The sequence below is a fragment of the Alosa pseudoharengus genome, unplaced genomic scaffold, assembly GCF_046254945.1.
Source record: "Alosa pseudoharengus isolate Yale_2024_CS ecotype anadromous, Long Island Sound unplaced genomic scaffold, YU_APseudo_1.1 YU_APseudo_1.1_scf_14, whole genome shotgun sequence".
Taxonomy (NCBI): domain Eukaryota; kingdom Metazoa; phylum Chordata; class Actinopteri; order Clupeiformes; family Clupeidae; genus Alosa; species Alosa pseudoharengus.
The window spans coordinates 26,669,438-26,685,491 of record NW_027468609.1 but is presented as its reverse complement, the minus strand read 5'-3'; the positions used below and the strand labels follow the sequence as shown (position 1 = coordinate 26,685,491).

General features: G+C 41.4%; 2 protein-coding genes across 2 annotated transcripts; both read left to right on the top strand.

Annotated features, from left to right (window-relative positions):
* The first annotated feature begins 286 nt into the window (after window positions 1–286).
* macir (macrophage immunometabolism regulator) lies at window positions 287–3,706 on the top strand. The gene is made up of 2 exons (XM_076284391.1): window positions 287–425; window positions 2,970–3,706. The coding sequence occupies exon 2, from the start codon at window positions 2,983–2,985 to the stop codon at window positions 3,682–3,684; it is 702 nt and encodes a 233-aa protein (XP_076140506.1). The 5' UTR covers window positions 287–425; window positions 2,970–2,982; the 3' UTR covers window positions 3,685–3,706.
* Window positions 3,707–12,003: 8,297 nt separating this feature from the next.
* Window positions 12,004–13,905, top strand: LOC143123200 (lysozyme C-like). Its single transcript, XM_076284392.1, has 4 exons — window positions 12,004–12,847; window positions 13,085–13,243; window positions 13,393–13,471; window positions 13,784–13,905. Exons 1-4 carry the CDS (start codon window positions 12,721–12,723, stop codon window positions 13,848–13,850), a joined length of 432 nt encoding a protein of 143 aa, XP_076140507.1. The 5' UTR covers window positions 12,004–12,720; the 3' UTR covers window positions 13,851–13,905.
* The last annotated feature ends 2,149 nt before the right edge of the window (window positions 13,906–16,054 follow it).

The window sequence follows — 16,054 nt, the reverse complement described above, 5'->3', positions numbered from 1 at the left end:
GTAGTTCTTTGAAGCCATTGACTGTCACCAGAAGTGTCACACACACAAATTCAAGTTTCTTTAAAGTAGCCAACTGAGTAGAGCAGGTTACATGTAAGTAACAAGGTAAATTTCACCCTAAGAATCAATATGTAGGCTATTGTGTGGTTTCAGTATAAACAATAGGGCGGGGTCAGTATGGTTCAGACCTTAAATTAGCTTAGACTAAAATTAGATTAAAAACGATTGTTTGTGAGTAAATTAACCCTTATCTAACATCGATACTCACTACAGCTGAGGTCATGCCCAGATTACTGTATCACGTGACTCCTATCGGAAGCGTCGGCTGGCTGCTGCTGGTTACTACTATAGCTGTATTACATTGACAGATAATTTGGATCAGACAAGCAGAGGCGTGAGCGCAGTGTGGCGTTGCCGTCGAACAGGTCTGTTTTCTCTCTTATTAATTTATTAATGTAATGATGTTGTGTTCATGTGTTGTTTATATGTTATTAAGCTGTTATCCTTCATATCTGTCGGCAGGTTGTTAAGAGTAACGTTAACCTAGCTGAAGCATAACGTTATTCTGGGGATTCGTTGTAATGGTGGGCAAGTGAATATTTCACACCTTAGTGATGGTTTAACTTGGAAACCAAATTATGTACGCCTAAAAGGAACAGACTGGCACTATTAAAAGAGTTAGTCTACCACTAACCATTTTGCAAAGCATATTTTGAAAGGCCCAGTCCGTTTTCAGCGTTTTTCCATCAGCTAGCTAGGTCTACATGGACGAAGCCTGCAAGCACCAGGGAAAAAAACAGGATAGAACTGGCTTCTCATCACAATGGAGATGAGATGTTGGCTAGCCATTAGCATGCTAATGTTGTGACATATTAGATATTTTCCTAACTCTCTGATAACGTCTGTACGTTGGTCATATTATCAATGGAGTTGTATTCCCATTGTAGTATTTCAGTCGGATTAGCGTTAGGCTAACTGCCCGATGCGCTGTGCTCCCTGTGCTGATGACAGGAGACGATGACAGGTGTTTTCGGCAGAGCGCAGAACATGTATCAGGAAATGAAATTACATTTTCATTCCGTCTGCTCAGTTCAGCAAATTCGTTCAGCCATTTGTTTTGAGTCCAAGGATAGCTAACTCTTTGCTTGCAGGTGATTTAGCTTCACCTACAAGCTCTTGGAATTTAATAACGGTTTATGTTGGTAATTGTATCAAAGACTAAACATCAAGGCAGTCTGTGTGAGTAATTTTAAATGGTTTGATTTTGGGTTGTCATGCTGTAGGCCTCAGACTCCGACAAATGCATGTCCATGTCCATACAACCTTTCCTATACAACCTTAACCTTTCCAACCTTTTACTATGAAAGAAATATCTGAGGTGCGAAGGCAAATAAAGTGATGAGAAGAAAAATGCCAGGCCCCGGCCTATTCAAAGCTAGCCTGTATCACTGGGTGGAAATCATTTCAGAAATCTCTGCCATTATAATGTTACAGTTGGCTAGGTATGACTTCAGACACCAGTGACACACTGCTTAGTTTACATGCAGATTGTCACATGGGTGGGGATAGTCTTATCAGAAGCTTCCGTAAACAAGCAGGCTATTGGACCATTACAAAGGCAATGAACCTTAATATAGCTTGTGTAGTCTGAAGCCTGAGCTATTCCTGAGCTACACTAGATTGCATGGAAATAATTCTGTCCTTTAGTTAGAATTAGGCCTTATTTCCTTCAAATGTTAGGGTAATTGATCTTAGATGAGTCACAGACATATCTCTGGTTAGGATGCCAGAAGTGTCTTACTCCATTTATGTCTTTTAGCTTGTCAGAAATGGCCAAATGGGAAGCTTCATGAAGCAAGCATGCATGTTCATTTGAACTTTGTTGTTTGATCCTTTCTGCGTTTGCCTTTTTTAATCTTTTCTATTTTGCGTCTTGGCTCTTGCCCTGTACTACATGGGTCAGATCCACAGAATCTGACCCATATCTCTATAGCCCTTCTGGTGTTTTTATCATGATCTCATGTGTGTGTTGCCCCAACTGCTGTTTTTTTCCCCCAGTGTCTTGCTTTTGGCCGTCCTGCACCCGACCATATGGCCATGTTATTGTGGAGATGGCATGTGTTGTGGTGGGGACCAGGGTTTATCTCTAGTTATGGCCGAGATGAGATGAGTGCACAGAGATAGAAGGGATGAGATTGAGGCCTCGGCCATTAGAAAATGAACAGTGTGTGTTGAGTTGGCGTTAATGTGGTCTTATCTGGAAAAGTGTGTGTGTGTGTGTGTGTGTGTGTGTGTGTGTGTGTGTGTGTGTGTGTGTGTGTGTGTGTGTGTGTGTGTGTGTGTGTGTGTGTGTGTGTGTGTGTGTGTGTGTGTGTGTGTGTGTGTGTGTGTGTGTGTGTGTGTGTGTGCGTGCGTGCGTGCGTGCGTGCGTGCGTGCGTGCGTGCGTGCGTGCGTCTGTGTGTCGCTGTGTTGGTATTTGCATAGAAGATACAGCTGAGGCCTGTGGAGGTAAAAAGGTGGATTTATCTAGGCTGTTAATCTCACAGTGCTGGACTGGGAGGATGGGTGATGTAATGAGGTGATGGTCTCACTTAACCCTTGTATGATGCTTTCCATATGTGTCTGTCAAACCATCTGAGTATCTGTGAAACCTACAGTAGGCCTAGATCTCAAATGGTTTAACTAACTGCTTGTGGTAACTGATGTTGTCTGCTTTGCTCTCCCTCCTCTCCACCTTTCTGTCTTTTTCTCCTCTACCTTATTCTCTCACTTCTACTCTAAACTCTAACTATTCTCTCATCTGTTTTTCTGTTTCGTATACTTGAGTACTCTCCATCTCTCTTTTTCTTCACCCACCTCTCTTTCTTTCTTTCTTTCTTTCTTTCTTTCTTTCTTTCTTTCTTTCTTTCTTTCTTTCTTTCTTTCTTTCTTTCTGTCTCTCTCTGGGTCCCTGTCTGTGTCTTTCCAGCACCAGCCAGGTCATGTCTTTAAAGATGGAGATGGATGTCAGTGGCGTGTCCAGGGCACCCATATCTGTTCTACCTGCTGCTGCGGCGGAGGTGAAGGCCACACTGAAGCCCGAGGCGGAGCGTCCGCGCTGCTCCAGCACCCCCTGCTCACCCATCAAAAGTACTGTCTCAGGATACCAGATCCTGCAAATGAACTCCAACTACCTGGTGGGCTTTACCACCGGCGAGGAGCTACTCAAGCTGGCCCACAAGTGGTCAGGCGGTGCCGATGCCGGACCGGACAGGCCCGCTGCCTTAGGCTCCACCTCTCCAGAGGCCTTGCCGGCGAGCCCTCTGAGGCGGCCCCTGGATGTGGGCCTGCACCGGGCCTCGCGCATCTACAAAGCCAAGAGCCGCTACTACCAGCCGTACGACATCCCCGCCGTCAACGGCCGCCGGCGGAGACGCATGCCCAGCTCAGGGGACAGCTACCTCAGGCCGGCCTGCGGCTCCGGGGTCGGGTCGGGCGCGGCGGGCAAGCCCAGCAGGGCCCTGCACGGGCCCCTGCCTCTGTGCCTGCTGAAGGGGAAGAGGGCGCAGTCCAAGTCCCTGGACTACCTCAACCTGGACAAGATGAACCTGAGGGAGCCGGCCGCGGACACCGAGGTGCTGCAGTATCAGCTCCAGCACCTCACCCTGCGCGGAGAGCGCGTCTTCACCCGCAACAAGACATGAAGGAGCTGGAACGGTGGACAAGGAGAGGATGGTGGAGGGGGGGGGGGGGGGGGTTTGGGGGGCGAGTGGGGAACGCCCATGGAGACGGCCTGAACAAAACAGTTCCTTGGAGGGAGCTGGTCGCCCCTTTCACAGCTCTTTGTGTTGCTTCTCTCCTGTCCCAGGCGATTTGAGACTCCTTGGTCCCTGCCATTACATTATGCACTGTTTCCAACTGGAGGGGTCGACCACTGCGGAACTCACTCGACCCACTCTGTCAGTACGTCGGTCTGTGAAACGATTCAAACAGGAATCTCAACTATCAAATCTTAAATTATAAAAAAGAGGGTTATTTATCCAGATGGGTGGGGTAAATAGAAACAAACAAACAAAAATGTGGAGGTTAGCAATAAATGGTATGCTTCAAAACTGCTACTGTTGTATGTGTGCGTATGCGTGCTCCAGTCTACTATAGCCAATCTTTTTCGAAGTTGTCATTTGGTTTTGGTTGCATTAAGATAGCCACTGTTGCAGAGCTGTGTGTGTATGTGTGTGTGCGTACTCTGTCACACTGCACACACTTGCTTAGACACTGAGAAGTCCTCAACTCCTCAGCCACCATCTTTGAGGGGGACCCCATATAGCGCGCCTGTTCTGTTAAGTATTAGCCCTCTTTTAGCATTTTTAGCGTTAGCACCGTCGTAACAATCTCAGTGTGTGAGCTTACCTCTTCTGTAAACTTATCTGGCACGTTGTGTGTGACGTGGCGCTGTTTTTATATACTTACTACACACGACTGTTACACAATCGTTGGGAAGATGGGAGGGGGGGGGTTATTTAAAATGTTGAAGCGGATTTGTGCAGGGGAGGCTTATCTTTAGAAAACCCTGAGGTGAGATTAGCTCCTCCCTCACTCACACACAGCATTAATCTCCCTCTCAGCATTCCTTCAAGAAGAGCCATCCAGCTGGATGATGTTGGGATTATTTATTCCAATGTCTCTATAAGAGTCTGTGATCGTCCTCATCACTTTGCGTTTCGTCTGTTTAATATGTTCCGTTCCTCGTCATAGGATTACAAAAAATGCAAACCTTTGAACGTTTTAAACTCTGTATTTCTCTCATGATCTCTCTCTCTCTTGCTATATGTTGAGACACTGTATGTTTGTGCGTTGCCACGGAAACCAAAGGATGAGCTAAGGGTGCCCTGGGAAAAACTTGATGTAATTTTGTTATTGTTTTGTTTATTTCAACTGCTTAGGACACTAGACAATCATTAAGCAGGGTTTCTACCCTACTTGAAGTATGGAGACAGTTTTCCTGGTAGTACATTAGTTCAGGTAATAATCCAAATTTACTGAGCCAATAATAAAAAAAAAATACTACTTTTCTCAGCAAACCTTCTTTCCATTGACCTGCCTTTGTTTGAAATTCATTTTCATGTTTAGTTGGAAATGCCATGTCCTTATTTGGTTCGAAAGAAAAACTGTTTTTGGTACACAATGTTTTAAAACAGTCCAGCATTGTGTTTTACCTTTTTAATAATGGTTTTGTGGTTCAGATAAGAATTTGCTAAGCTAAGGATAACATTTGATATCCATCACTGGTTATACAGTGTTTCAGACCATTTTAAATGAAAGACACTGTTATGTGAAATAGATGCTGATAGCACCTAAGCCCCTTTCAGTTGGTTGATATTGTACATCTTGGTAGGCCCTCAAAGGGACCTTTTGGGTGTCTTTTGGTATTAGTAGTGCAGCTGAATGTCTACTTTAATGTAAGTTTTGTGTACTTTAACTGGAAATGCTCTCTGGGGGAAAATAAGACTGTTGTCATTGGATAGCTTTGCAGTAATTTACTTTGCAGGTTATCAGTTAAAAAAATGGTGTGCATTATATTGCAGTGGATTTGTCAATATTATACTCTACAGCAATTACCCGGTAGTAATAGCATCATTTTGAAATATCATGTTGAATATTGCCACTCAGGACAAAGTCTGATTTAGTAGTATGTAAGTTATATCACTTTGTGATTTGATCAATGACCTTCATCAAATATAAGTAATCACACAACTGACCAATGAGTTTGCCAATAAGAGACAAGTATACAATATTCAGAATTAGGGAAAGTAGGTATATCAATATAAGGTTTTCTGTTACTTGTAACAAACATTAAGTTCTACAGACATGGGTGAAACTGACTTCTGCATGATGAGTTCAAAGGCATTAGAAACTTGTATTACAGGTTGTAGTGCCTTCTATGAGGAACTAACTTTGACCTGATCTTGATAGGTTAATGTGATATTTTTTTTTTTTTTTTTTGACTGTTTAGTTGTAATTTATTTAGAACATAGGTTGTATGGTACACATTAGGCCTCATAAATCCAGTGTAGCATAGTTTGACTGCTTTTTTGAGCCTTCAGTTTTTTCCCCCACTCTGTCTCTATGCCCTGCAACGCATTTCTGTGTCTGACGTTTACTGACCTTACACTTGACATCATTAATAAAACACAAACTTCAAACTGACTGGTTGATTGTTTTATAAGATCTTTTAAGAAATGGTAGAAATTGTGATTAGAGCTGCAACTAACAATTATTTTCGTTATAGATTAATTATTTGTTCAAATGCATTTTCTCCACACGCCAAAAAAGATTTAGTTTACAGTCAGAGGTAAAGCAGAAGTAAAGTAAAGCAGAAAATCTAATAGAAGGTGGTGTGGTGGCTACATCGATGATCTGAGATTAGTTACTGTAGGGAGGGGCCCTCTTCCATGACCCTGGAGGCCTCTGATCTGTTTGGTAAGTGAGATTGAGAGTGTTTTGACGTTTATGTTAACAAATTTCTGTTCACTAGAAGTATTTTTCGGTAGACACATAGCTCAGATACTTCTCAGGCATTGGGACTGTGGGATGATACACTGAGTCAAATAATGAAATAAGTTTTGAGATGATATAAATCTATCCTACATATACAGTGATGGCCAAAAGTGTTGGCACCCATGCTAAAGTTGACTGAAAAGAGGAATATAAAATCATCTTTTGGAAATTGATCTTAATAAGTATTGACACCTATAGAGACAGGCAGATTTTTCATGGATCCAGAATACTGTGCATCCTGATAAAGTTACCTTGGCCTTTGGAATTAAAATAGCCCCACATCATCACATACCCTTCACCATACCTACAGATGGGCATGGGTGTTATTTCAGTTAGCCTATTAGCTGGTTTGATGCTCATTGAGCTCAATGCAAATCAAACCAGCTGTAATTATGAGATAGGCTAATTATCTCGTAAGAGATAATTATTTCATAATTAGGCTACGAGATATAGTTATCTCATATGGTGATATTTTTTGACTCAAGCAGAGAATGTCTAATAAAGGGAGAACCGCCACTCTCGGGAAACATCCGGTTTCTGAACTGGTTGCAGTTCCTTTTCTGGTTCCACATGAGGGCGCTCACGAATAAGAGCAGAATGAATGGAGGTCTATGGAGCTGTACCCCTCAAATCCACTTTTCTCAGGATATAATTTTTTGCCCAGAAATTTGAATGTTGCATGCGAAAGAGGGGACAGAGAAAATACACACCGCTGAGTAGGCTATTATATTTTTTGAGTCACTTATTTGTTCTAAAAAGCCTTTCAAATGCGTCAATGACGTCATTCATTAGCAGAAAGCTAATGCCAACCTTTAAGAAATCGAAAGGACGTAAGTAGGCTACTCGTTCATTCAACTTTTGACCTATAATCCATAGTGAGCTTGCAGAAACCACAATCAAATCTTCGATTTTTCAATGACAAACAAAGAGACAAATTTAGCCGTCTAGCTCCATATACCCCTGTTGTTTTTGCACTTATTCATGATCGCCCCTAGCGGAACTGCAACAGATTGCAGGTACAATGGCGTTAATAGGGAGTGATCCGGCACGTAAACGGGCTCTGACTCAAGTGAATGGAATGAGCTTCCGTATAAAAGATACCCTGGAAATCCAGAGTTCTCCCGAGAGCATAATCGGAATTGTCTCTGCGATACACTCCGGCCAAGAGCAATGATGCACGTTACTTAAGTTTTACCCCAACATTCCTGGAAACCAGCTAAACTGATGAAGACAGCGCTGCAACGCTGGAGGACAGTAAACATGGTCTTATCCAATTGCGTGCAGTGAGATTTTTAAATGCATGCTTGTTGCCGCCCCTAGAGTTGGGCCATTACATTGTTCTTTGCCAGAATCTTAATCTTTCTAGATGATCAGGGTCTGGATTTTCCAGGCTATATAAAAGATAGGCCTATGTTAAAAATATTGGTAGGCTACTACTGTAGCCACTCCCCCACAGCAAAGCGCAGGATCAGAGACAGAGGGTATGGGCACAGCACGGGTCAAGATTAGGCTTGGGTATCGAATATCGAGTATTGGTTGGAACCGGGACTATCTTTGCGATTTTCCCGGAATCGTTCAAAAGTTTAAATTTCGATTCCTAGTTTCGATTCCCAGTCCACCGACCTGAAGAAGAAACGGCTGAACACCAACGAAGAAGTCCATAGTTCATAGAATTAAAATTCATGGAGAAGGTCAGACTATTTCATTCAGAAAGCAGGGTTCCCGTGTATCCTTAAATAGTCTTAAATACAACTGAATTTTCGAGAAGTATTAAATGTGCATATGGGACAGCCAGCGAGTGCAAGAGAGCGAGTGATGTCTCAATCCAGTTTCGTGTATTTAAGTGTAGTGGTTGCAGTGTAGTGGTTGCAGAGTGAAGATGTTTTTCACGGGTGTGGTTAAAGGTGTGAAAACGGTAATAATACAGTAGGCCTATGTACAAAATAATATGCCTGACGTTTTCGTGGTGTAGCTGAGGCCAGAGAGATATACAGGTAGCCTACGTGGAATGAGGAAGCCTACGGTAGAATGAGCGGGAGAAAGAGCGATAGGCTGGCCATACGTTCGAATTTAGACCAGACATATGGATTTTAAAAGCCCTGTCCGGCGTTCGGCGCAGCCTCAAGCCGGACGCTCATTTGTTCTCCTTTTTGGAGTTGCGCTTGGCATCTAAAATCGTTGCTCGGACGCAGCATCGTTTAACAAACTATGGACGCGAAGACTGCTGGTCAAATGATGTGCAGTGCTTCGCAATCAGGAGGAAATACTGTATATGTTAAGTTGATCTGTTTGCATCTTTCCAGCGTGTGTTGCTGGCCTAGCCTAGGGAAGAAAATATCTGTCTACGTTATAATAGCCTACCTGTAATATCTGTCAGCAGCTTGCTTGCCAGCGTTTCCCAGTAGGCTAGGCCTACTTCGCAAAAGTTGTGAACTATAACCGCATATTTTTTGAATGTCGGCGACTGGCTACATAAAAAAAAAACGTGCGTTCATAATACGTGCGTGCTTGAGATGAAACCAGCAGTTTTCAGCAGGATCATGCGAGGAGGACCTGTCTCTTAATTCATTTAAAACAAGTCAATGGTTTTACAATGTTTCAGTCAAGCTTTGGTTGGTTTAGATACAACTGGTATGCAAAATGTAAAGCAGTGGATTAACTTTAATTTGCTGTGCTGCATATTGGACAATAGATGCAAATAGTAAATTGTATAGGCTTATTAAAATATGTAAATAGCTTAGTCTAACTTTGAAAAAAATATTGAAGGGAATCCAGTCCAGTGCACATGCCTTTGGCAAGTAGCCTAGGCTACTTCAGACACAGGTGAAGAACAGTCAGCCTCAGCAGTAAGCAAAACCAAATATGTAGGCTACAGCCAGCTTCAAAAGCAAGCAGCCCAGACCCTAAAATTGGGCATTTATACTGTAGCTTTGAAGGTAATTCACACACAATTATTTTTCTTTCGGCCAAAATATATTTGGTAACTTCTGTAGACATCCAAAATGGGGTGGGGGTTAAAATTAGTAGGAAAAAAAAACGATTGCATAAACAGTCATATATATCTTTTTGCCGTGGTATAGTCTTAAGTTTCATTTAGATGTCTTGAAAAGGTCTTAAAAGTCTTTAAATTTGCACTTGGAAAATGTGCAGATACCCTGAGAAAGACCGTTGGTTAGCTAGCTCATTTAAAATATCTTAAACTTTTTTTTTACCCTGCCTCTTAAAAAAATCGGAATCGAGAATCGTTAGGAACCGGAATCGAAATAAGAAATCGGAATTGGAATCGGAATCGTTCAAATTCAAACGATACCCAACCCTAGTCAAGATGCAAGATGTTTGGATGATTATGTCTGACATCAACAATAAAGATTCCCTGTAGCCTATGCAGTGTGCTTGTATAAAATGATTCCGTGGATTTTTCAATAACACGCCAACAAACACGGGTAGCCTATGCAGTGGCTATTCAAAATTACGTAAAAACGATGTGTAATAAACTGACACTTCGAATAGCCCAGGCTACTTTGGACTGTCTTTATGACAATTCCGACTGTAAGGTCCAAAATTGAAACTAGCGAATTTCAGGATGTTTCAGAATGTCACACATGCAAGCATGATTAGCTAGCCTGAGGAGCCAGACCCACATCAAGATGTAGGGTCTGGGAATTTACCATAGGCACTGCTCAATCCAAGGGGCGGGATAAACGGTTGTCTTTCAAATTTCGTCTGCACGCAATAGACCTCTCCAGAATATATCCCGCCTCCTAGCTTCCGTATCCATCCAACTTCCGGGCGTGGATTGTCTATGGGAAATAACATGGCGTTTTGAAAGATTGTACCTGTCAAACTCTGTAGGTGACAAAGTAGAAAAAGCTGCTGGGCAGATTGGCCTACACTCTTCTGCCATCTAGTTTCCACTGGATTTTTTGATTTTCGGTGCCGTTTAAGTAGTATAGTCTATAGTATACTACTTAAACGGCACCGACAATCAAAAAATCCAGTGGAAACTATATGGCAGAAGTGTGTAGGCCAATCTGCCCACCAGCTTTTTCAACTTCGCTACCTACAGATGTTTTACCGGTATGATATTTCGAAACGCCATGTTATTTCTCATAGACAATCCACGCCCGGAAGTTGGATGGATACGGAAGTTACGGAGGCGGGACTTATTCTGGAGAGGTCAATAGGATAGAGACTATTTCACATATGCAAATTTCATATGATGATGCCACAAAATGGTTTGTCCTTCTGTCATCAAGTTATTCAATAGGCCAGACATATAGTCTTCACGGAAAACTTAATGGCTTATGTAATTTTGATGAGCTACAGACAAGGAGTGCAGACAGAGCGTGATGTCACCAGCTACCAGATACTGTTTTCACATTGTTGCAAATTTCATATGATCATTCCAAAAAAGTGTTTTCTACTCATCAAGTTATTCAATAGGCTAAACATAGGCTACTGTATAGCCTTGACTCAAAACAGCTGTTATTTTGATCTGTAAAAAATGTCACATGCAGCCATGTGCTCACTGCACTCTGCTCACTGCACATGGCCCCTCAATATAATATCAGTATTCATTATTGAATGCCTAGCTGGAATTATGTGTTTCCCTATTATCCTATTTTTGAAGCAGGCCTACCAGTGGGCATGTAATTGGGCTACAGTTTTTTTTACAGGAATAGCATGCTTGAACGGGCACTGCACTAGTGTGTAAAATGGCAAGGTATAGCAATAGTGTCTGACCCATCCGACTATGATCATCTCTGGACATCTAAGTCCTTCACTGCCTTTTTTGCCATCTAGTGGGCACATGTGGAAGAGGACCTTGTTGCATCTGCCCTTATGTTTGGGTAACATTACATTATACTACCACAGAGGGGCGCTAAGGTAACATTTGTAATTAATACCCTACCACAAAGCCCTATGCATGTCATGCAGTTTGTACACCAGGGCCCTGTCCTACCTGCCATAATTTTACCCTTTTGTCCAAAGGAAAATGTATCTATTTGATCAGTAGATAGCTTGATCGACTTTTGGGGAAGAGGCTTTGCACTTTTTCCCAAAGAAATAAATGATCGGCACTAATTAATGATTGTAGCAACACCATATCTGGCTAATTCCACAGGAATTTTTTATTGCATTTTTAGCTGACTAGGCTTTATTATTGCATTATAGTATATTTAAAAGTAATTTACTTTTTTACATTTATATATTTTTTGTTTCAAATGCTTTGATACATTTAAGCAAAATGGTGTACTGTATGTAAGGTCAAGTGGCAGAGGATTGCATATCAAAACCTAGTTTTGTGCAGACGGATCCAACTACCTCTTTTGAGTTTCAGTTCCTTGTCAGACTTTCCCTGATTTCACTAACGTACACAAACACTGTCTTCAAAACAGTGTTGTCAACAAAGAGCACTTTCATCACATCAGTTATGAAAGAGTATTACTTCTGTAGTGTAGAAATGCTTCTGCTATGATCAGGTGTTGTTTTGACTTTGTTTCATTAGAGTTGATAACTTTCATACTGGTGTTGCAGTTAGCCACATTTGTTTTGTGTGGGGAATGGGGATAGTTATTAGGTTTTTGTTTGAAGGTTTGAAGTAATTTATAATTCACATCAGCATTTTGCAATTTATTATCATTAACCCTTATCGGTTAGTTGTGATCGGAAGTCTAGGATAATTTATCACCAGAAACAGTTTTGTACATTGGATTGTGCAAGACCTTGGACTTGCCCTTGGACTGTAAACATACATCCCTCTCAAACTCCTGTTTACAGAGCATGAAGCTCTTGAAGGACTCGGTAATACTTGGCAACAACTGGCTGGATTGTTGAACAATGGCCACAGGAGATTGTTAAGTGACCAAGTTATTTTCCTTCCCGCTTTTTTAAGTGTGGCATGGGCATGCTCTCTGCCCCTCAACTCCAGTAAATGCTCCCTTATCAAAATATTCCAGAGCTAGCACAAAAAACGCTGAGTATCTCTAAATATAAACTTATCATGTTGACTCTGATTGTGTTCAACAGAAGTATAAGCCTGACTGGACTAACTTCTTATCTAAAGATCTAAAGACACACATACAACATTCAGTCAGTATTATACTGACATATATAAAAGGGGTAGCCTACCTCAGATCACGGTCAAGTGTTTCTTCTTCAAAAAAGACACCCAGAGCATCATGCGAGCTGTTGTGCTTCTCCTCTTGGTGGCCTCGGCCTGCGCTGAGGTGTATGACCGTTGTGAGCTGGCCAGGATACTCAAGGCTAATGGAATGGATGGCTACTGGGGAATTAGTCTTGCCAACTGTAAATAGTTGTTTTTGGACACTGGGATACTGGTGTTGTTCTGAAAACGGGCTTTCCATTCTTGCTCAAGTGACCTTAAATCTCAATATGATGTAAATGTTTAACCCTTGATCGTCAAGCTTTCATTCATCTTATAGATTGTTCAGAAGCTTTAATGTCTTTTTAGCTCTATTCAATGCAGAAAGCTGCATTTTGGTGTAAGATATCTGCAGTTTAAGTGTCAAGAGGTTTTCCCAGGGATGTGCCTTGCCGAATGGGAGTCTCACTACAATACTGATGCCATTCACCACGACTCGGACGGATCAACTGACTACGGAATCTTCCAGATCAACAGCCGCTGGTGGTGCAACGATGGTCACTCAGTAACCTCAAATGCCTGTGGAATCAGCTGCTCAGGTTAGTGAGGACTCAAAGAGAGATTATGATATTGTGGAACTGATGTTTGCATTCTTTCTGCTCAGATTAATGCTCAGGGTTAAAATAAATTTCTTTCATTGATAATTAATAAATATGTTGTTCATTCAGTCATTTGTTTATTTGTACAGAGCTGCTGAACCCCAATCTGAGTGTGGCCATTGAGTGTGCCAAGCGTGTCGTGAGAGACCCCAATGGCATCAGTGCCTGGTAAGAGCCAAACCTGGGGGGGGGGGGAACAACCTACAATTTACAAATCGAGGGAATAACAAGCATTTGTTGCTTGATCCAATGGCTTTTGATTCCTAATGGATCATGTTAGTTTGTACTGTACATGTATAGCCTAATTTCATCATATCATGGATAGTTTGAAATATTCTGAATATTTGGTTTAAAAATATAGCAAAGCTTATATAATTATCTTTTTTCCCCATTTCCTAAAATCTGTCTACATTTTAATCATTAGTTTATTATAATTTGTGTGGAGTTTATTTTGATGTGTTGTTTTCCCTTCTCTTGCAGGGTGGCCTGGCGTACTCACTGTCAGGGACAGGACTTGAGCTCCTATGTTGCTGGCTGTGGGGTCTGATCAGCACCTTGTTATTGGAAAATGTTCACATGTTCATTAGAGCCAATAAAAGATTCTGCGTGTGAACCACACTGCATTGTTGTACTTTGTAATACTACACTTTGGTGAAAGAGGAACTGACATTGAAGCAACACTATCCAAAGTCCTATTCTTAAAGGTTCTGCATTGTCACATCCCATAATTAAGCCACATGATCATCATTGCTTTTGGCCAGAATTTCCCCATCTTCGCCATAGCATACAAGTGACCGTGTCCCTTTTCTAAGTTTGACATAAAGTTCATGCATATGAAAACTAATCCTGTTGTCATGCGACTAGATGTTGGCAGAGTGGTAGTGAGATGGAAACTGTGAGTGAAATTAATAAAGTTTACAAGAGCTTTTCATTCACTGTTACCAGTGTTCTAAGAACAAAAGCCCAGATGTGAACACTCTTCACAGATTCTACCCCCCCAAAAAAACTATAAAACAATTGTTTAGAATCCTTTCGACTTTCATATTAAGTGCCCTGACCTGATGCTAAAGTGCTAAAGTCAAAAGGATTCATATTAATGGTTTAAGGCATTGCCAAAATAGTTCTAGAGCGTGATGAACAGTCCTTTAAGTCTTTCATTGTAGTTTAAGATGCAGATATTTTCTTCTCATATAGGAGGTTCATTTCTGTTTTTTAGACAAACTCATGTTGAGTTTTTGGTTACATTCACAACACATGCTTCTCTGCTTCTCACTCTTTGTCTCTCTCTCTCTCTCTCTCTCTCATTATAGGGTGACTTGGTGTAAGCGCTGCAAGGATAAAGATCTCAGATCTTACCTCAAAGACTGTTAAATGTACAAAGTTCACATCATAACCCATGCAAAACTCCATGCAAAACATGTTTGTCTATTGCTTTATATACTCACTAGATTTCTTCTTTCTGGAGGTAATTAAAGGTCTTGTTATCCTGATGTTTACTATACAAGGATGATACTTGTGATGTCTGTGTGATGAGTAGGCTACTTCACAAGTAGTTCAACTGAGAAGAATGGGTGAATTTGGATGCACTCTCTTTCTTGCCGTGCGCTGTCACTTTCTCCACTGCGTGGATGAAGACTAAATTAATTTGCGTTGTGAATACTAAGCTTATTTTGACAGGCCATAGACTAAATACAAATCACTATTAGTCAGACGCAAAGCAGAATATTGAAAGAAGGGGGCACCAATGCCACCGTGGCCTGTAAACCTCTGATTTTCAAAGGGGCATCACGGCCAACGCAAGGGGCAACGACAGCCGTGGCCGTGAAATTCCTACCCTGTTCACACATAAATTCAGCTCAACAGGAGTCCACCATATGAACTCGACCAGACACTGGTCCATCATGACTAAGCACTGAAGTCAGTCTCAGCTCAGTTTAAATACTTAATGAATCAAGTGACCATCAGGTGCATCCACTCATTGAATCACAGGTAGGCCTAAATTGAGAAGCTCAGGCAAAAGGTGTTTGAGAATAATGTCTCCATCTAGTGGTGACTATCAGGAACTGTGCAAAGTTCGGACAGTTTATCTCTTCTCCATCCTTGATGTTCCACATATTCTGACACAAGCATACATATGATATGAAGCGGAAATATAGATTATTCATGCAACTTACATTGTTACACTGTGGGGTCTGAGCAGCACCTTGTTGAATGTTCTCATGTTCATTAGAGCCAATAAAAGATTCTGCGTGTGAACAACACTCCATAATTGTACTCTGTACTACCCTTTAGTGAAAGAGGAACTGACATTGAAGCAACACTATCCAAAGTCCTATTCTTAATAAATATAATATAAAGGTTCTGCATTGTGACATCCCATAATTAAGCTTTTTTTTAAAGCCATAACTGCGCTTATCCAGAATTTACCAACTTCACCATTTTTTAAGTTTGATGTGAAGTTCATGTACAGGAAGACTACTCATGTTGTCATGTGAGTAAAAGTTGGCAGAGTGGTAGTGAAATGCAAACTGTGTATGAAATGAATAAAGTTTACAAGAGCTTTTCATTTACTGTAATCAGTGCTCTATTCTGTCATTTTCACAAGTATTTGAATATGTATGTATGTTTATTTGCCCACAGTTAAATTGGTGGAGGAGCATTGCATAACATCAAAAGAGGAAATGAAAATCACATTGCTTTACCCAAGTCCAATATCCTCTTTTTGCTGTACAAATAGCAGCCTCAGTTTGC